Genomic DNA, 23,412 nt, shown 5'->3' on the forward strand with positions numbered 1-23,412 from the left:
TTTAGACTTATTGGCAGAGCTGGAAATTGAGCTTTTGCTCTTCCAAGGTGAGTGGTTTAAACGAAGCGGGAGTACCAAAAAGAGAACGCTGGTCACAAGTCACAAGTCGCAATTAAAAAGTATGTCACGGACTACAAACCGAAAGTCATGCTACCGTAAATTGCGTATCGATCGTTCGCGTTTCTCTACGACGAGGTGTGCCTGTGGAGTCTCCTTAAATGTCAGTACCATGACAGTGTGTGTCAGTCTCTCCTATTCTTTCAACAGTCTATGGAGTCTACCTGGCACGATTTCCCCTGGGGCTTCCCAGTCAGCCCATCAATTTGAATTTCTGTATTCAACACTGTTCTGAAGTGAGACTGCTTTAACACGCAAGAATCGCACATCTTGTGCCGTCTATAATGTTTGTACATTAAGTGCTACAATATGCATTGCTTTTTTCCTGTACTATTCCACCACTACCACCACCAAAGAGTCTTACGACAAAGGAGTCTTCATCAAAAAAGTATGAGGAATCAAGAGTGAGAACTAGCTGGATGACTGGTAGGGACCATAGACTGTAGAAGGAAACAGGGACACTCGGGCCTGTGTGGGAGTCTGTCTGTCACACAGATAAAAATGGGTTCCTGCACACTGTCTGTGCTGCTCTTTATAATTAAGGTGTGCAAAAGACTGAGATGGGTCAGGTGGATGAGCAATTCTTAAGTTCCCCCTCTGCATATTGCTGTAGATCATCCACTTCAAGGTTTGACGTGTTGTGTGTTCAGAGATGCTCTACCACTGTTGTAAAGCGTGGTTATTTGACTCACTGTCACCTTCCTGTCAGCTTGGGCCAGTCTGACTATCCTCCTCGGACTTATCTCATTAATAAGGCATTTTCACCCACAGAACTTGCGCCCACTGGATGCTATTTGTTTTTCACACCATTCTCTGTGAACTGTTGCAGCTAGAGTTGTTGGCATATGATTGGCAGATTAGACATTTGCATTAACAAGCTGGTGTACAGGTCACTGAGTGTATTTTAGAATAATTAGGGGGCCCCCGCGTGGCCCTAAGCAGGCCCTTATGTCAGTTATTGGGTTAGGCTGGCTCTGCTGCTCATAGTGGTTCATTTCAACGGCTGAGCTACGTGGGCAGTGCTTGGGAGGCCTGATAAAGGCAAACCACAGGCACCTGGTCAACCAGAGGAGGCGCGAGTGAGCTATGGGCCGGGCTAACGAAACCGACTCTGCTCTTTGACAAATTATTCATTGCAGTCTGTGGAAGGCTAGCGCTATAGCTGGATTCACTACACGACAGCTGTAACTGAATCCCACAACATGGAAGTGATTGGTATTCATGTATTTTAGAAACAAGATACGAACAGCTCGTGAAACATATTTTGGTGCATACACAATTACCATTAATAAGCCATTAGATTCTTTTTTTGTACACATACACATAATGTTAACTAATACTCAGATTCAAATATGCAGCCTGAGCTGCCATCCAGCCAATCAGTGCAGTTGGAGCATGTTACAGTCTAGCCTGAGCTGCCATCCAGCCAATCAGTGCAGTTGGAGCATGTTACAGTGTAGCCTGAGCTGTCATCCAGCCAATCAGTGCAGTTAGAGCATGTTACAGTGTAACCTGAGCTGCCATTCAGCCAATCGGTGCAGTTGGAGCATGTTACAGGGTAGCCTGTGCTGCCATCCAGCCAATCAATGCAGTTGGAGCATGTTACAGTGTATTTCCACACCACAGCGTTCAGGTCAGTCCTGTGCTGCAGCTAGTTTTCCTGTAACACTCCTGTGACCTCTTCCAACACCATGTTATTGTGCTGGAGCTGGTGCAGCTAATCTTGCATGGGTGGGCCATAGTCGTCACTAGATAGCCACCCTCCTGCCCAAGTCCTGCTGACAGCCTGACCCCATCAGGACGTAAATATGTTATGTTTGATCCTCCTAACAACCGCCTTTTACCTTTCATTAGACCAGGGACATCTAGTCATTGTGTGAATTAATTTAATTTAATTTAAATTCAGATAACCCTCCCCATCCCCAACCAGTCCATTATTACGTTTAATTTGTCTGGACTTCAGTCCATTCTACTGTGGCCTTCTAGTGGCAACCATAGGCCACAGACATGTTGCAAAACAGAAGTAAACTACTAGTGACACACAGTATACAATAAATATCTTTATTTGTGTGTATTTTGTGTAGCATCAAGCAGACGTCTTTTGAACTCTTCTTTTCCGCTCCTATATGTTCCTGTGACCCCGCACCTCACACTAGTTTTTGGTGGGTGTTCTTCCTCTATCACCACAAACATGCTGCGTCCATGAAATATGTTGGAAGAGAATAGGCCAGCTGGCAGCCAATGTGAGCCTTCTTCCTTTCCCTGGCATACCAGCAAAGTATCCAGCTAGCTTTGACCCCCTTGAATTAGGCTCATTAGTTATACACGTGATGATTTAAAAAAAGAATCAAGTATTATTAGAAGTATTATTAGGAAGTATTATTTAATTAGGATTTTTTAATAATGTTCGAGATACTCACCTTCAGTAGTGGAGCAGATGCATATCTTTATGAATGTCCATCTACATACAAACATACACCATTTGCACTGCATAAATCGCTGTAGTATTGTATTTTTTTAATTTTTATTATTCATCCAGCTTAGTACTAATATGTGTAGCAGATTTACTGTGTAGAAATCTTGCCCAGAGCGGATTACTCTTAGCCTATATGGTCTTATACAGTATATTTGCATTCCATAGATATGTTTCGCTTGTGATTTATTTCCTCTTGTAAAACTGTTCGTGTCTTTAATGATTGATAAAAGTAATCCTGTAGTTAATCTTCCTGCTGTCTTGTCCTGAACGCTGAAACAATTTTCTATTTGCTGGCTGCAGTATGCCAGACGTTCTTTATCAAACAGTTATTGGGGTTTGTGTGTTTTCACACCACGGTGCCAAGGTCAGAGCTGAGAAGCTTCTAGAAAAAGTTGTCAGAATCAGTGGGGAACCCAGCAGTGGATAACACACTGCCAAATGACATTGCAGTGTATTGTACAGGCAAAATGACTTCACCGCTTCGGACAGAACTGCATGCTGTCTAATATGCTTTGTGTAAACGCCACTGAACGAGTAGCTGTTGCCTGTGACTATGCAGACCACAGTGCATTTTTTAACCATGAATCCTGTTTTGACAGGGCAAATGTTTAGTATCTTTTAACAAAATAGAGCATGATACCAAATAGATTTTGCTAAAACCTACAAAAGGTGTGTATTCTGCGTAATAACACTTGGTGGTCCGGACACTATTTTACCATTGTAGGACACTATCAATGAGGTTCTTGATATCTTTTCTAAGTATTTACATACCATTAATAGATAATAAAGATTTCTTTATATTATACAGTATATGCACTATTTCTATTTTTCTATTCTTTTATTTTTTTACTGCACCTCCAAACTTTTACAGAGGCCTATTGTCTTCTTGACACATAAACATTTGCACAATGTTTTTCATGGCAATGTAGTGACTTCACCTCAGTGTGCAAAAGAACATTTACGAATCAAAATGGTTGCCAAGAACAAGTGGCCGTAAATTGGCTGAATGAACACACCTTCTCTTGACCTCTTACGACTTCTCTGGACCAATAATCATGATCAGGAGGCGGAGCCTCAACCAGCACCCCGTGGAGGCTGACTCACGCTGAAGCTGACTCAATGTGTGGGTGAGTCACCCTGAGGTTTATTCCCCTGTCCTCTCACCGCTCAACGGGGACAGCGAAGGTTAGCTTTCGCAAGCTAGGTGGACTTATTCATTGGGCTTAATGTTATTCCACCGACTGAATGTCATGCCGGTGAATTCATTTACATTTTAGCTAATGTTAGCTTCATTTACATTTCAGTCGAGCACAAATAAATGAAAACAGGTTCAGAGATATCATACGTTTTACGGGTAAAGATTCCAGCCACCTCGATTTCCCACAGGAGACACCACTGATCATTTGCACTTACTCAGCCATTTTTATGACATTTCATTTGTCTAGTTTTGTCTTAAAACATTAAAACATCATAACATAGCACACAACTATGAATGCACACTACAAAAGAGGTCTGAAACTCTGGTCTGAGAGAGTGGAAATCTCTGCTTTTTCTTGTGATTTCCTTTCAATCTGGAGCCAGGAACAAGGTGTGCAGACTCCTCAGCCAATCAATGACTTAAATTAAGCACTTAAGTGGAGGAACCCATCAAGAACCAGCAGACACAGCAGCCCTCCAGGATTCCAGTTTGAGATCCTTGTGCTTTGATATCCTTTTGCCTCTGCTAGTGACATCAATCACTATCATATCATTCCGTACTTCTAACATGAAAAAAAAACAAAAACAGAATCTTTGAGGATTACCAGAGACAGTGGGAAATGCACTTACAGAAGTAGGCTACACAGTACAATCACAGATTGTTTTATTGGTTTAAAATGTTTAAAATCCATAGATTTTTATTTTCATTTAAAAGTAAGACACTGAGCAAAGACAATTGGTAGCAGCATATCTTTTTCAATATAAGATCTGCCACAATAGAAATTGAGACATTTGGAAAAACACTTAAGTGTCTAAAGATGTGGGCTCCATTACCTTCTGGATCAGCTCCCTGAGTTGCTGCGTACAGTTGTGTTTTTTATGCTGGTTATTTTGCTACCTTTCAAGCTTCTTCTCAAATATTGCAATTGTCTGTGAACTGCAATGCACTTTACCCGTAAAAATCCCCCTTTATTATTCACCCTCACCACCTGTCCTTGCATTACACTTCCCAGCCATTATCTCATTCTGCTCTTAAGCGAGCTGAAAATCAATACAATTGATTGACTGATTGATTGACTGAGTTCATCAATGAGAACTGAAATAAGTGGTAGTCGTTTCCTGGAATCAAACCGTTTGTAATAGTAATAGTGATATCGTGGGCATCACAAACGAAACACTTCTAAGTATGAAATTGAGTGTTGGGAAATTAATGATGATATCATAAACATCAGAAATTGTGCTAGAGTGCTGGGAACATCTAGACTTGTTTGGACCCCTCCCCCACTCCCGATTTCAAAATAGATAAAGGACAAATGTCAATAGCCCCCAGGGAGGAGCATTAGTGCTTAGATAGATGTGCTGATGGTGCTCCGCTGTCTGGAATCTAATCTATCCCAAGCCACTGCAGATTGGCCGGTGGAACAACATGGCACATTATGATTGGCCGTAGCGTCACCCAGGGGGTTTCAGTAGTCAGGGTTTCTGATTGGTGCACATGCTCAGATGTCCCCTGCTGCATGCTGGTCTACGTGGTTCTGAACTAACAGGGGAGGCCGCAGTTACGGGATAGCCCGACAAATTGAGTCAGCATTCCAAATAGGTAGAGGCTAGAAGAGATATTTAAATATTAACTTGTAATTAACTTACAGGAATATAGTTTCATATGTTGGCCTTCTCTTAGCTGGAAAGGCAGGGTAAAGTACCCTTGTACAACTTGTGCTCTCACCTGTTCAAAGAACTCATCCATAAAATGGTCCCTGTCAACGTGGACAACCTCTTCATCGTCATCGCTGTCCTTAGCCTGGGAGAGAAAGACAAGGAGAGGGTTAGCACTACGCATGCGTGTTCTGGTCGGGCAGGCTACAACATGTGTGTGTGCTGCTCTCTGGGTGACCAGGAGACACAGGCTAAATAGCAAAGAGAAAACACTCACACGCTGACATGATGCTCCAAAAAACAAATCATTGTATTTACTGTAGCATGTGTATTTATTGTCCACATGGTACAATAGATACCTGGGGGTTTTTTTGGAACGTCCAGCAAGTTCCAAAAATGTTTCAGTGACCCTGCACCTTGTGTTTTTATTTATTTATTTATTTATTTATTTAAATAGTCCCTATCCTACACCTTTTGACAGAAACCATTTTGTTTTTGATGTGAGTTTGGTTTCTCTCTTTCCGTCAACACACTAAATAGCACAAATATTCAGTGTACGCGTTGCTTGGTCTACTTCTCATAAAGCATCCATAGTGCTGACAAACCATCCATCTTAAACAGTCAAGACATGCATATTACACGGCAGCTCGTGGCCAATGTTGCCACACTCAGGGCCAGTTTCACAGACTCAGATTAAGCCTAGTCTTGACTAAATAAATTTTTGAACGGAGATTGTATCGACAAAACTCTAAAATTAGTCCAGGACTAAGCTACATTTTTTTTGTCTGTGAAACTGGCCCTAGGTGTTCCTCCAACCGCGATCCTGGGTTGTTGCCTGCCATGTGAAGAGAGGCAGCTGGTGTCGCCGCGTGTTTCTGAGGGGAGCAACACTCGGCCGAACCGCCAGTGGAGTTCATGCGTACGTGGCTGTGGCTGAAGATAAGCGGACGCTCCAAATGAAGGTAGGGCATCAGATATGCACACCCCCGCTGTTGGGTGCTACCCCACCTATGCAATTACACGTATGCACACTTGCACGCTTACCCGTTTAAATTCCTGGACATTTTCCAGAACCAATTAACGTTAAGTGCCTTACTCGACGTTACGGCAACACGGCAGCTGGGAATTGGACCCAGAACCTTTCAGTCAGAAGCCCGGGTCCATAGTCATTACCCAGCCCTACCGGGTCCAGGGGGACGTGGCTAGGTAAACTAAAAGCACGGGCGGCAGTTTTTTTTTTTTTTTTTCCTTTCTTTCTCTTCACTGAGAATTTATTGTCCGTTTGTTGATTGGGGGACATTAGGCGTTATGCACTCGTGTAGAGGAGGCCATTGACGTCAGCGCGGACGTGAGCATCTGCCGAGGAAGGAGACGTCACCTCCTGGAGCCGCGATAAGGGTGCGATTACATCGCCCGGCTGGGGACCTTTGCTCTCCGACTCTCTGAAATAATACACCGCAGAACAATGGCTACCTTAAGTGTTTTTGTCTTCCAATAAGAATGAAGGTTTTTTTTTTTTTGCCCTGCTCAAGTGTAAAATATTAGCTTGTTTTGAGTTTCTGCTTGCTTGACAGCTGATTTTATTTATTTTTTTACCAACTGTCAAACTGTTGGTAATATTTTTGTCTGTTTAGCAAAAAAGAAATGGAAATACGATTTTAAGTCTAAATAGAAGACTAAAGTGCTTGTTGATACTGACTTATTTTTTAGTTGTTCAGTACATATCACACCCATAACATGGACAGAGCTCAAACATCATGCAATATGCTTTTTTCATTTAGTCTTTAGCTAAGTCAGATTACCTTTAATCAAGAAAATAAAAAAAGTTTACAAACCAATCAATTTAAAGCTCACAAGTCACCACTGGGGAGGCAGATTACTAGCCCTGAGGTCATTAGAAATGTTTCAAATTGCAAGAACTGTCCCATCCCTGGCAAAATACATCATTCTAGGTTCTGTCCAATCTGCGCAAATCAATACCATTAAACACTGGATGATTTGATGATAATCCTTGGTAACAGCTGCTTGAAATACAACCCCCCCCACCCCCCCGCCATATTAAAATCATAGTCAAAAAGATTGGTTGTTTGACTGTGAAACCTCTGGATTATTATTCCGTGAGATAAATACATACAACACACTGTTCATCCTGCCTGAGTCTACCACCTAATTTAAAAGACAGGATTTATCTGTCTAAACTAATTAGTTAATGCATTTAGTTCTATTTATAGCTTAAAATGTGCTTTAAAATGTACTCTGGATAAAATACAGCATGAAGCATGCAGTAACAAATGCAGTGTGATGTGCTGTCATCAATCATGCCATTTTTGGGCAAAATACCTCCTTCGTATTTGTTCTGCTGGGCTTCTGTAATGCAATGTAAGATGTGATGGTAGTTATTCTCTTTTTATTTTTTCGATTTCATATCGGTCTTCAGAAAAAGTTTTGTTTTTTTCAGCTGTGCACATTTGCCATGCCAATTGAAAAATAATTAAATGGTCAATCTACTCTCATATTTCATAGTTCCACATAAAGAAATATGTATCCTCCTGTATCCTCCTGATTTGGACCAGCACCAGCACAAGCTGAGGAACTATTCTATGGTATTGTGCTGTAGCATGTGTTCAGCTGAGGGACTATTCTATGGTATGGTGCTGTAGCATGTGTTCAGCTGAGTGACTATTCTATGGTATTGTGCTCTAGCATGTGTTCAGCTGAGTGACTATTCTATGGTATTGTGCTCTCGTTCTCGACTGAGGGACTATTCTATGGCAATGTACTATTTAGCATGTGTTCCGCTGAGGGACTATTCTATGACAATGTACTTTAGCATGTGTTCTGCTGAGGGACTATTCTATGGCAATGTACTTATGTACTGTGCTCTCACATGTGTGCTGTTGACTGCATTACATTACATTACACTAATGGCATTTGGCAGATGCTCTTATCCAGAGTGACATACAGTTGATGAGACTAAGCAGGAGACAATCCTCCCCTGGAGCAATGCAGGGTTAAGGGCCTTGCTGAAGGACCCAACGGCTGTGCAGATCTTATTGTGGCTAGACTGGGGATCAAACCACCGACCTTGCGGGTCCCAGTCATGCACCTTAACCACTACACTACAGGCTGCCCCCTGCAATAATAGGAGTTCATTAGAGTAGCTGGGTAATTACCAGCTTCCAATAACTCATCTTAGTAAGTTGGCTGCTAACTTCAACAGACCGAGGATGCACACACGTTTTCCCCCATTGCACAAAAATAACTGACTTCATGTTTCTGAACATGTGTATATTTTGGTTTGGTTCCTTTCACTTAAAGGTATGTCCAGTGATAAAATCTGAGTACAGTTAACCCTTTAAGGAGTTATTACACTCACTGTTTCAGGCTGGATGTGCCATCTAAACGAAAAAAATAAAAAAATAAAATGCAGTATGGGGTGGGTAAAGTATGTGTGTCCATCTCATTTGCATAAATTATTCTGTAGCCAATCAGGTGCCGGCAGTGTTCCGTGTAGTATTGATCCGTCACAGCTGGCATTCTGACTTTGAAAATGAGTCGTTAAACAGACCAATTTGTGGGCGTCATGAATTTTCCAACTGGATATCTGATTGATTTTTATGACGTAGATTGGAGCGGGACCAAAGCAGAAAGCTTTTTTCAAACTTGACAGGGCAGCAGAATACGCTTTTCAACCAGTTTTTTACGCCAAAATGATATTATTTAATAAATGTTTAAATATTGCTATTGATTAAAATGTTTCACTACACAAACACATTTACAGCAAAAGCAAAAGTGTAAAAAGAGTGTAATCACACCTGAACATGTAAAACATGTAACTGGGCACTCTAGTGCTGATGTCGCAATCACTACTGGTGATTGAATGCTGTGGAGTTCTAGAACACTGACTTAGAATTCTGAAAGAAACATTCCAAAAAAACCTGCTCTTCAAAGGGTGAAAGTGTTGGAGCAGGCATTAGTCACATGGCAAAAAAAGGCACAAACAAGGCAGAAATGTACAGAAGCCAGTGTTTGGCCAGACAGATCGTCTGAAAAGCACCAGATTGGCTGAAATGCACCACTGAACACCACGCTGAGTGCAAGTAGATATGCCCATTGATTGTTTCCTGGCTGACCGTCTGTCAAGAGAGCTACTCATGCATTTTGTGTCATGCCTAGCCCCATGTAACAACAAACAGACGCTACTCTTGTTTCATCAAATACAGACTGGCCCTCCTCCCCCCCCCTCCTCCTCCACCTCCTCCTCCTCCTCCTCCTCCTCCTTTCTGTGCCGTGAAGCCGAATCGTGCAAAAACGTGCATCTTCAAACATGTCTGTCTTGTCACCAACCCGGTGGAATATTAAAACCCATTGTCCGTGTTGGAGGGACTGGTCGAGCGAAAGTACACTGTTAAACCGATGACTCAATCTGAGGTGCTGACTGTGGTAATGAAAGAAATCCTGCAGCAGTTCATTTCCCCAGCAGCGTATCGCTGCTCGGTCCAGCATCCCCTCTGGCCGTCTGCATCTGGTCACCTAACCATCCCGACCTGCGGCTGATTGGCTACGCGGCCCCTTGCATTCTCGGCCCACTGTGATTCGCTGCGAGCGGTAACTGAGTTCACAGCCAGCCTCCCTGGTTAAATAAAAGAAATAAATAACACCGGTGTACACGCTCCCCCCCCCCCTTTCTTCTTCTCCTCTGAAAGACACGGCGCGCTCCGCTCCCACACCATCGCCTCGCTCGCCCGCCCGCCCACACCCGCACAGGGGAGAGAGAGAGAGAGAGAGAGAGACAGAGAGAGAGACAGAGAGAGAGCCAGAGAGAGAGAGACAGAGAGAGCAAGAGAGATATAGTGAGAGAGAGCGAGAGAGAAAGACAGAGAGAGAGAGCCAGAGAGAGAAAGACAGAGAGAGACAGAGAGAGCAAGAGAGATAGAGCGAGAGAGAGGGAGAGAGAAAGACAGAGAGAGAGTGAGCGAGAGAAAGACAGAGAGAGAGCGAGAGAGAGAGAGTGAGTGAGAGAGACAGAGAGAAAGAGCGAGGGAGCTAGACACAGAAAGAGAGACAGAGAGCGAGCGAGAGAGAGAAAGAGAGAGGGAGGCAGAACGCCTCCGACCGATGTCACGCTCGTCTAGAGAGCCCACGACCGTCTCCCACGCTGCGGGACTCCCGGTGCATTGTGGGAGGAGCCGCAGCACCACCGAGCCGAGGAGAGCCGCATCCCCCGCCAACAGGGGGCGGGGCTGACGCAACAGCAGCAGCAGCAGCCCTAGGGGGCCCCTCCCTGACCTACGCACGCCCCCCCCCCCCCTCCACCTACGCCCACCCCCCACCCTGCGTGACAAAGGCAGCAGCGTAACACTCGCTGGTCGCTACCAATCACACACCGCTAACGACACAGACTCAAACCAGCCATGTGTGCTAGCATAATTATTAGCATAATGAAGTTTGACTATTTGCAACTAATCTGTTGGCTCCGTAACACAAATAACTACACAGTGCTTAAAAGGTATCAATTGTGCTGTCATGACTTTAAGAAAAGCACTTATCTTTGTCTTAACGGTGGTTGGCTATAATTGGGCATGGAATTTATCCCCGAGCGTTTGATTCCTCCTTTTAGCTTAATGTGTGAAGCACACACACACATGTCTGTTGGCACATTTTTATAGGGGATTTATTAATAGATTTTACCTCCAGCTAATATCGCACTATCGTGGAAATGAAAATGGGTCCCGTTCAGAAAACTGGTGCACAGGTGTATGTATAACCTCTTTCCAACCTCATTCCTCCTTCCAAATCACTCTACTCATTCATTCCAAACATTCATGCTTTATTTCAACCTTTTACGACATCATTCATTCCAAACATTCCTGCTTTACTTCAACCTTCACGACATCATTCATTCTTACCATTCCTGCTTTATTTCAACCTTTACGACATAATTCGTTCTTACCATTCCAGCTTTATTTCTACCTTTATGACATAATCGATTTTGAACATTCCTGTCTTTTTTTTTATTTTATACTTTTCTAGTGTTATAAAACCTGATGCAAATACGTATGTAATCATTTCGGATTCAAATACTTTTCTATGCTTTAGCCTGTCTGGTGTATTGGAGGCAAAATCAATTGAGCACAGAAAAAATATTTGAATCCAAAACAATTACGTATTTGACCCTGGTCAGAGGCAAGCATTCCCAACATAAGAAGCAGCTCATTGGGAAGTCAGGATCAGAGGCCCTGAAACTGCAAAACTGAAATACTGCAGGGAGTATGAAGCTGAGTCATCGAGCTGGCTGGGAACCAACAATGAAATGGCCCTGTTACAGACTGAAATTCCCTTTCACAGAGGCTGAAATGACCCTGTTACAGACTGAAATTCCCTTTCACAGAGGCTGAAATGGCCCTGTTACAGACTGAAATTCCCTTTCACAGAGGCTGAAATGGCCCTGTTACAGACTGAAATTCCCTTTCACAGAGGCTGAAATGGCCCTGTTACAGACTGAAATTCCCTTTTCACAGAGGCTGAAATGGCCCTGCTGCAGACTGAAATTCCATCCTTAGCTGCTGAAATGGCCCTGTTACAGACTGAAATTCCATCCTTAGAAGCTGAAATGGCCATCTTAGAAACTACAATGGCGCTGTTAGATGCACAAATGACATTGCTGAATGCTGCAGTGACATTGTTTCGGGCTGAAATGACACCGTCAGAGGGAGAGCAAGAAAAGCCGTGAGTGGAGAACAGCCAAAGGTGAACGAAGCTGAAAGACTCCAGGCAGGAAGGCCAGTTGTGCTGCTATAGGCTAATGGGGCCCCTTTAAATTCAAACCATTTGCATAGCTGTTCTCTGTAAATGTAAAAAGCAACAGGGCCAGTGGAACTGGAGCAGCTTTGCTTTTCCACAGACTGCACGGAGATCAGATGTGGGTCAAATAAGTAATTGCTTTGGATTCAAATACCATTCTGTGCTCGATTGATCTTGCCTGGTGCAATTGAGCCAACCAAGAGGGCCGGGTTTGCATGTTTTCAGAGTATTATTTCCAGTACGTTACAGGACACCCGACAAGCTGAGTAAAACATAGAAAAGTATTTGAATTCATAACAATCACGTATTTGACGCTCGTAGGTATGATGCTGACTCACTTCCGCCTTTCTGGTGTACCTGCGCTGAGAGCCCGGTCACCTTGCGCGCAGACACACGCACGCACGCACACACACACACACACACACACACGCTCGCACGCGCACGCACGCACGCACGCACACACACACACACACACACATGCACACACACACACACAAACTCCTGCCCTTGCAACCATCTGAGATCCTCTGTGCTACTCCTGCTACCGCCGGCATCCAGCTTCATCAGGGAAATAAATAAATTAACCCCGGCCCACAAGGACACAGCTGTAACAGGCACAAACAGAATTTTCCATCGTTACAAATGTGGGAAAGATTTGAGGACGCACGTGTACACCGTACGCATCGTGAAATTAGGGATTCAAAAAAAAATCTAAAATCAAATCAAATCTGTCAAACATGGTTGAGATATGTTCTACATTTCATTGGCTAAAAGGAGGTCTTTTCATCATTTGGGGGTCTGGGGAGTGTTTCTTGGGCAATCCGGGTACCTCCCAGAGCACATTTATGTTCTTAACACCCGGACAGACCCAGGTCTGACGTGAAAACCTTCGACCTGCTAGGCTGCATATTTTCAGGAGTACCGAGAGTGAGAGCGCATGAGCGTATGAGGCATGAATTATGAACGGGGGGGGCGGGGGGGTAAGCCTTCCAGGATTGTGAATAAACCTAAACCATCGATTATTTAAGGCTTTGGTACGACACAGAAATGTACAAGTAATGCACTGTAAAAAACTGACATGCGGTTTCTGCTGGTTTCTCCTTCTCCTCTGCGTTGTTATATAGCACCTGGCCGGTGACATAGAGATGAGGTCACCTCCGTTAAGCGTCCCCATTGGACGGGGGTGAATCAGCTGATGTTCGTCACGCGCAACGCACGTCATTCACTTTGTGTCGCCGATTCGTACGGCCCAAAGGGACGGCCCAAAATTTCAAATGACATTAATTACCACCCAATTATTATTTTATGACATTACAATCACACAATACGTTACTGTATTAAATATCGTTATCTTATTATTTTCCAATTTTGTTGGTCCATACCACACTGTATTGTTTGCTGCTTGCAAGCTAATTGTTCTCAGTGCTAATGCTTCCTCCAAAACTGCCATCAGGATGCAATAGAGATCCTTATGTTTAGGAGATTATTGGGCTTAATGTGAGCATTAATATTTATCAGACATTATATACTATCTAATTTTCTCTGAGACTCCATACCATGACAGAGGGCTGACACTGCGATGCCAATCTAAGGCTTTTTCACTGCCCAGACAGCGAAATGTCCAGTGTTAATTCAACTCTAGTCAACTCCAATAGGGACCGGATTTAACGCTGACCGGTTTACCGTGCTGCGTTACTCTACAGTACATCCACGGCACGCGGATGAAGGTGAAGCAATTTGAACGCTCAGAGGACGTAATGCACATAATTTACACTTCCTCACAGCGGACCTTTGGGCAGCCTTTAATACATATGTGTTCCTGTACGGCTGAGCTCCAGCAGACACAAACCGCTGGCTTTTCATCAGCATAATCACAGAGCTGTACCACGCCGCAGCACGGCTGTACAGAAATAAAATATATATACAGTCTTCCAAACGGGTCATCAAACGAACAACGTTTGGGGTGGTACGTGCTTGCGCACGTTGCTTTGTCACGTAGCTATGTTTGTGTGCATGTGTGTCTGTGCATATTTATCTGATTAATTTAGCTGACTGCACTTGCAAATGCCCCATGGGAGAGAGAAAGAAAGGGAGAGATAAAGATAGAGGGGGAGAGAGAGAGATCGAGGGAAATATGGGGTCAAAATAAAAGCGGGAATGACAGACTGTGCCCAGAGTCAGAGAGAGGGACAGGGAGAAAGAGAGAGAGAGAGAGAGAGAGTGGGGGATGGGAGAGGAGATAAAAAAGGGGGAAGGGGAGTAGAGGGGAGAGGGAGAGTGTGTAGCGAACATGATGCAGGTTACACAGCGTTGCGCTCTTAAGGAAGCCTGTCCCTGGCGGACGCAGTAGCTGTAGCGTTAGCGGCCGCGCGGCACGTTACGTAAGACACCAGGTGCTGGAGGTGAGCGCACACGCCGGGGGCCGGCCACTCCTGAAACTCTGCTCCATGTGCACCCAGAGAGATGCTCACATCCCCTCAATCAGCCTCAATCTCCATCTGCACCCAGTGAGATGCTCACATCCCCTCAATCAGCCTCAATCTCCATCTGCACCCAGAGAGACACTCACATCCCCTCAATCAGCCTCAATCTCCATGTGCACCCAGTGAGATGCTCACATCCCCTCAATCAGCCTGAATCTCCATCTGCACCCAGAGAGATGCTCACATCCCCTCAATCAGCCTCAATCTCCATCTGCACCCAGAGAGATGCTCACATCCCCTCAATCAGCCTCAATCTCCATCTGCACCCAGAGAGATGCTCACATCCCCTCAATCAGCCTCAATCTCCATGTGCACCCAGTGAGACGCTCACATCCCCTCAATCAGCCTCAATCTCCATCTGCACCGAGAGAGACGCTCACATCCCCTCAATCAGCCTCAATCTCCATCTGCACCCAGAGAGACGCTCACATCCCCTCAATCAGCCTCAATCTCCATCTGCACCGAGAGAGACGCTCACATCATCTCAATCAGCCTGAATCTCCATGTGCACCCAGAGAGATGCTCACATCCCCTCAATCAGCCTCAATCTCCATCTGCACCCAGTGAGATGCTCACATCCCCTCAATCAGCCTCAATCTCCATCTGCACCCAGAGAGACACTCACATCCCCTCAATCAGCCTCAATCTCCATGTGCACCCAGTGAGATGCTCACATCCCCTCAATCAGCCTGAATCTCCATCTGCACCCAGAGAGATGCTCACATCCCCTCAATCAGCCTGAATCTCCATCTGCACCCAGTGAGATGCTCACATCCCCTCAATCAGCCTCAATCTCCATCTGCACCCAGAGAGACACTCACATCCCCTCAATCAGCCTCAATCTCCATGTGCACCCAGTGAGATGCTCACATCCCCTCAATCAGCCTGAATCTCCATCTGCACCCAGAGAGATGCTCACATCCCCTCAATCAGCCTCAATCTCCATCTGCACCCAGAGAGATGCTCACATCCCCTCAATCAGCCTCAATCTCCATCTGCACCCAGAGAGATGCTCACATCCCCTCAATCAGCCTCAATCTCCATGTGCACCCAGTGAGACGCTCACATCCCCTCAATCAGCCTCAATCTCCATCTGCACCGAGAGAGACGCTCACATCCCCTCAATCAGCCTCAATCTCCATCTGCACCCAGAGAGACGCTCACATCCCCTCAATCAGCCTCAATCTCCATCTGCACCGAGAGAGACGCTCACATCATCTCAATCAGCCTGAATCTCCATGTGCACCCAGAGAGATGCTCACATCCCCTCAATCAGCCTCAATCTCCATCTGCACCCAGTGAGATGCTCACATCCCCTCAATCAGCCTCAATCTCCATCTGCACCCAGAGAGACACTCACATCCCCTCAATCAGCCTCAATCTCCATGTGCACCCAGTGAGATGCTCACATCCCCTCAATCAGCCTGAATCTCCATCTGCACCCAGAGAGATGCTCACATCCCCTCAATCAGCCTGAATCTCCATCTGCACCCAGTGAGATGCTCACATCCCCTCAATCAGCCTCAATCTCCATCTGCACCCAGAGAGATGCTCACATCCCCTCACAATCATCCTGAAACTCCATCTGCACCCAGTGAGATGCTCACATCCCCTCAATCAGCCTCAATCTCCATCTGCACCGAGAGAAACGCTCACATCACCTCAATCAGCCTGAATCTCCATCTGCACCCAGTGAGATGCTCACATCCCCTCAATCAGCCTCAATCTCCATCTGCACCCAGTGAGATGCTCACATCCCCTCAATCAGCCTCAATCTCCATCTGCACCCAGTGAGATGCTCACATCCCCTCAATCAGCCTCAATCTCCATCTGCACCCAGTGAGATGCTCACATCCCCTCAATCAGCCTCAATCTCCATCTGCACCCAGAGAGATGCTCACATCCCCTCACAATCATCCTGAAACTCCATCTGCACCCAGTGAGATGCTCACATCCCCTCAATCATCCTGAATCTCCATCTGCACCCAGCGAGACGCTCACATCCCCTGAATCAGCCTCAATCTCCATCTGCACCCAGCGAGACGCTCACATCTCCTCAATCAGCCTCAATCTCTCCTCCATCTGCACCCAGAGAGACACTCACATCCCCTCAATCAGCCTGAATCTCCATCTGCACCCAGAGAGACACTCACATCCCCTCAATCATCCTGAATCTCCATCTGCACCCAGAGAGACACTCACATCCCCTCAATCATCCTAAATCTCCATCTGCACCCAGAGAGACACTCACATCCCCTCAATCAGCCTCAATCTCTGCTCCATCTGCACCCAGAGAGACGCTCACATCCCCGCACAGTCAGTGCCGTGATTAGGTGAGTACTGCAGTGTAGGGAGGTCTGTGGCTTATTGTGTGATACACGGCGTAATGTAACCGCTGAAGATCATGTGATTTTTCTCTTTTTGCCCAGCTTTGATGGGTCCAGGAAACTCATTAATGAAAGAACTAGATATAGATATAGATATAGAAATATAAATAGATATATAGAAATGGATTAGATGTGTAGATATAGATGTAGAAACAGATTAGATATAGAAGTAGATATAGATATAGGAATAGATATTCCCATAGAAACAGACACTCTCTTTTTCTCCTAGCTGGAAACTGCAGGGGAAATTGAGGTGTCAAATATGACAACACAAACATCAGCAGTTCAGACTGGAACATGGGGGCTTGGATATATTGTACAGAACACAGCCTGACACATACAAACGCATACAGCACACACAACATGTATCAATACATTGTATAACATATAGAGTACCACCACATTACAATTACCAACGCATACGACACAAGCACTAGGAACAAATGGCAACATACACTGCACACATCATCGACAACAACTTAGACACAGAAGCTCAATAAAAATATACATATCTAATATAATAAGAAATACACAAAAACAAATGGTATAGTGAAACATATTGTGCCACACATATTGTGGCGAAACATCCAACCCTACAACACTGTCAAATATGATATAATATAATAATACATAGGCCATATATGATAAAATAACAAACAATAAAAAGTCATCATACTGTATTATCAATGGACTGCCATAAATTATATTTCCTAGGGGTTATAATTTCATAAATGTAGTAATCAAAAAACAGTCTAAAAGGTTCTGCCACTGCTTATCAAAAGTCCAAAAATCCTTTGTTCCCCATGGACACCTGAGGTTACCAGCATTAAAGCTCAATTAAACTAGACATTTCTAGCACGCTCAAAAACTAACATACCAAAATGAACAGTAAATTTATTACAATAAAAATCATTGTATTATGGCTACGAAAGGCATTTGTTTTCGTCCAGTTTTATTTTGCCGTTGCATTACACTACATGCAGCATTTGAAGGTGAAGCCAGGGTCAGTCTGGAAATTGAAGGCTAGGCAGCTGACAGTGTAGGGAGAATCGGGCACATCAGTGTGTGTTTCCATAGAGTAGAGGCCTACAGCAGAGCTGCCACGTCATGTGACCAAGACACTGATTCACACTTACAAGGGCCGTTCAGTTATGAACGTGCATCTAACAAAAACAAATCTGAATCACACATGCAAGGATTCTTCTGTTATTAGTCCCACATCTGGCAGGCAATTCCAATACATTTTAATGTAGAATGTTCTGTGATGAGTCCTCCCCCTTACCTAGCAAAGCCAATTCTGAATCACATACTGTATGTATATAAGGAATCTTCTGTTACAAAATCACATCAAACAAAGTCAATCCTAATTCACACTTAAAATGATACGGTAATGTTCGGAATATCTATCATTTATATAGAACTTTAAATTGAATAAATATGTACCAAATGTACCAGCTTTTCTATAGCCAATGGCCACAGTAGACGATGACCTAAAGTTATTCCTGTTTAGGGTCATGATGGGGGGATGGGGATGGGGGATGGGGGTGCCGGAGCGTATCCCAGCATGCACCGGGCAGGAGGCATGAACACAGCCTGGACGTGTCGCCCATCCATCACAGGGCACACACACCATTCAGTCACACACTCATACCTCCGGGGAATATAGATTGTCCAAATTAGCCTAACCTGCATGTCTCTGGGCTGTGGGAGGAACCAGGGAGAGGACACCCACGCAGGACACAGAGAGAACATGCAAAGGGAGTCGACATCTACTGCTAAATATATTTCTCTCTGAACATGCAGGGCATATCATTCTCAGTATATTCTCTTTATTTACACAATGACTCATTTCAGCATGGCCTTCCTGGGAAGCTTCCTCAGAAGTAGAGAGCATTGAAATGAATCAGTACTTCATAGAGGGGTCAGTAATGACATTTAATACAGTAAATAGAAATTGGCGGGTGATCCTGAAATAGATTCCAAGCAGTGTTCCTGACAGACAAACCAAACCTTAAAAATATAGAATTCATTACCAATACATCTGAAATTAATGGCTGCAAATGTGGAGAGTTTACTATGATGACAACCATTAAAACTAGGGGAAATGTGAGCTTGTAAACAATCATCATGACAATAGGTACTCTTACACTGTCACAGCAAGCACTACTGTACGTGAGGTCATCGGCTTGGTGGGATATTTTTGGTGAGTCATAACTGCCCAGCACTCATTTACGGTATCTATTGGCTGCTTTGCCATTTCCCAAAAATCTTCCATTTGTTGGAAGCAAATGTTGTCATATGGGTTACAGGAATATTAAAAGCCCATAAAATGGCGAGATCTCAATATTTAAAAACGGGTGAAATTATGTGAAAGGAGCTTTCGTACACTTGCAAGTTACTGTATGCAGTCTTCCAGAGAGATAAGCACATTCATGCAAAAACAAACCCACATATGTTACCATGGAATATTAGTGGGCGGCATTTCTTTTTTAACACTTAAAATACCTTTTGGCACGGCATTGAAATCTCCCCATCCCCTGATTGGTTTGACAGCGAGGGTGTGCATTCCGTAACATGAGTCTGCAATAAACCCTCCCCTTTCGCCTGATTGGTTCCGGGGTCACAGTGCAGAACCCCGCATTAGAATATAACCAATCAAATGTTCACACTTGACATGCCCCAGTCTACATGGACACGGGAGGGGACTTCCCCACCCCCCCGGTGACTAGTGACTTCTAGCTGCTTCTGCACGAGCTGACGTTAATGTGACTGACGCGGCGGTCTAACTCCAGTTTATCCGCGCTTTCAGCTTTGTCAACCCTCACCCCGTAATGCTCACTGTGCACACATGCACACATTACTCCCGCTAGAACGACAGTCAGCGCAGCATTTAGTGCAGTTGGGACCTCACATAACCTTGCATGTGCACATTTCTTTGTGGGAGAAAAAAAAAAAAACAGGGCCCACTCTCTAATGCTGATATGTGTGAGCGAATATGAATGTGGCACAAAAGGTCATGAAACCAAGTTTAAACTTATATTACAAAAGACTGTTGTGAATCTCTAGGTTAATGCAAGAAGCGAAACATTTCAGTTTGATTTGTGTGATAGCCTCCTCTCTGTTGAGGAGGTATCGATGGTTTTACCCAATGTGAAATAGGCCTCAGCAGTGGAGGGGAGGAGGGTGCAGTATAACAGGAGTGTTCACTTTCACCTGGGATAACACCAGACGCCAAACAAAAATACTGCTAATTCTCCAATGTAGCAGCCAGAGGCGCCATTTTAAGCCCAAGCAGTGAACCTGGTACCACGTGGTGCACAGTTGGGGAGTGCAGCGTTCTGTGAGTATAAATAGGGTAGCAATGATAAGGTAATCCACCTTTCTACAAATTATATCACAATCATCAGATAATGCACAGATCTGTGACTATAAATAATATTAAAATCGTCAGATAATGAACAGATCTGTGAGTATAAATAATATTACAGCCGTAGGATAATACACAGATCTGAGTATAAATAATATTACAACTGTAGGATAATGCACAGATCTGTGAGTATAAATAATATTACAGCTGTAGGATAATGCACAGATTTGTGAGCATAAATAATATTACAGCTGTAGGATAATGCACAGATCTGTGAGTATAAATAATATTACAGCTGTAGGATAATGCACAGATCTGTGAGTATAAATATTATTACAGCCGTAGGATAATACTCTGCTTTTGAATGATGTTTTCTGGGCAAGGAAGCAGGCTGTATGGGCATCATTTGAAACAGCAACTGATAACCCTGACAGTGCACAGTAATACAATCCCTGATCATTTATATACAAATGTTCTTCTGGGCCGTTACTTCAAACAACCAACTATATTTAGCTTCTGAAGAGGCTAATGGCAGGAATGCGGTGGCCATATTGAATTTTGTGGCCCAGCCACGTGACCTATCACATCAGATTAGGCTGGCGGCCCATGTGAAAATGCAAACAACAGCGATAGGTTTTTGCATGCACTTGCGGTGCTCGGCTCCCTTACGTAACGAGGCTACTCCCTGATCAATGCTGGGGAGCGGGGCTTCATCTCCTGCCGCTGTGCTGACTGCAGAAGAACTGCAGCGTTTCTCACGCTTCTCACAGCGCTTTAGAGAGCCTGCAAGGCAGGGATCTGCGTTTCATACAGGGCAACTCTGAGGGGCGGTCACAGAATACGAGTTCCTTTTGGAATTTCCAATGCAGTTTTCGGCCAGAGGATGTTCCAAAGAGGTAAAATCCTATATTGCTAGTATGTTTCGGTATGTTCATATATTATATTTGGCATATTCAGAATTCTGTAGGCTCCTAATTGAAAGTGCTGACAGCTGGCCACCAAAACTAACCATTCGGAAGATGATGACAAATTCAAAGGCAAAGCAAGTGATAACCAGGCAAACCGGCATTGTGTTGATACATTTAAGGAAACTTATTATAAATGAAACTAAACGTGTGTTCAACTACCTAATTAAGAAGCCTATTGGTTCACCTCAGTCTTTTATTTGTTACTTCTTATGCAATAGTTTGCAAGATGGTGCAATAAGCTAAATATGAACATGGTCAATTTATTCTTTGTGAAAAGATATTTCTGGCATTATGTGGCATAAATAACCCAACATAAAATGCACTTAATTAAGAAAAATGAACAGCTTATTTGATGTAAATTGTGGTTGGAAAAAAGCACATACAATAGCCAGTCATAACTGACAATTAATCCAAACCATGTTATAAATATTTGAACTATTTGTGAGATATATTTCAGAAATTTATTTGAAACTATCATTTGTGCAACGGCTCAGGAACTGTGAGGTCTCGTGACACAGTAACACGTTTGCTAGCTAACATAGTTAGCTACATTACATTAAACACATTAAAATGACTTGTCACCTTTCAGAAAAAAAGCAGTTAATCAGAGGTTTTTTTCTTCTTCTAAAAATCAATTTCCAGTTATTTCAGAAGCTGTCATTTCGTCAGCTGAACCCAAAATGCAGCGCAAAGGTATTTAACAGAAATTGACGTTGATCGTCTGCTGAAAGCACCTTTGTGGAAACTTCACTATTGCTATCATCCATCACGAGTAGATGACATACCGCCATATCCGCTTCGCCATCTGCTGTAGTTACTCTGTCCAGTTTAGTGCTGAGAGCTTCCAGAGATCGTGCCGCTAACAAAAATCTAACAAAACTACTATTCAACTGTTTAACGAAAAACGTGTGAAATTCACGGAACTAAGTTCCATCTGTTTGTCCTGGCTCTGGTCACAATAACTACTGTTAAATAGGCTCAGCAGTTCCAATCATTATTTCCTCTTAAAACACATCAATCAAATCAACATCATCTGTTAAAAAAAAGAAAAGATTTCCCCATAAGTTTGTATAAAAGATTTCAGCAGGTATTGGATTTTTATTTAAAAACATTTTTCTAATATTGATCGTACATTGTCAGTGCCTATCACTGTCAGTGCCAACTCAACAGACTTAGATTCAGTTAATGAATCCAAGACCTGTGACTACAATCCAAATAGTCACAAAATGGCAGTATGCAAAATGTATTGTATCATACCTCATAACTCAACATTCATACGCGATTATCATTCCACCTGTGCAAGCGTTGTACCATAGCAGCATGTAAAAACATACTTTAAAACTGGAACAACATCCTCAGTTGTCGTGTATGTATAATGTATGTAACATGTATCAGTCTTAATATAAAAGTTTTTAAGAAGCCAAAAAATAAAAAGTTATAAAAGTATATTGTCATATGTGGACTGCATATTTTTGAAGTAAACTGACAATAATTGCAAGAATAATTTAAGACACATTTTATACATTGTATAATATGTACATGAACATGAAAATGTTTTATTTTTATTTTTATTTTAGTTATCCAACAATCAACTCCTGCATCTTGTCAATGGGCTGTGGGACACAGGGATGGTTCACTGGCCCTGAGCTACACCTCAGGTAGGTGGTAAAAATGAGTCTCACAGTTCTCACAGTCATCCTAAACCCCACTCTCTCACACCTGGAACCGATAAACTCACACATACGAAGGTGGGTTGTGTTGTTTCATAATGCATGTTCATGTTCCTGCCAAAATATTACTGGAGCAATGTTAAAACAAAACTGGTTTTGGCACCACGTTCCCCTTTCCTAATCCACTGCAACTTAACTTATACAAGGATTCAATTAAAAATATCACAAATATCACAAAAAGTATGTAAAAACTTATTTAAAACTTACTTAACAGTGGAGTGCAGAAA

General features: G+C 43.5%; 1 protein-coding gene across 1 annotated transcript in view; it reads right to left on the minus strand.

The window, feature by feature from the left end:
• The window catches only part of stx1b (syntaxin 1B), a 58,265-nt gene that overhangs the window by 17,916 nt on the left and 16,937 nt on the right, over positions 1-23,412 (minus strand). The window contains exon 2 of the mRNA XM_061223927.1: positions 5,517-5,591. Within this exon, the coding sequence (XP_061079911.1) occupies positions 5,517-5,591 (75 nt within the window). The remainder of the gene's footprint in view (positions 1-5,516; positions 5,592-23,412) is intronic.

This window comes from Conger conger, chromosome 16 (genome assembly GCF_963514075.1).
Source record: "Conger conger chromosome 16, fConCon1.1, whole genome shotgun sequence".
Lineage (NCBI taxonomy): Eukaryota > Metazoa > Chordata > Actinopteri > Anguilliformes > Congridae > Conger > Conger conger.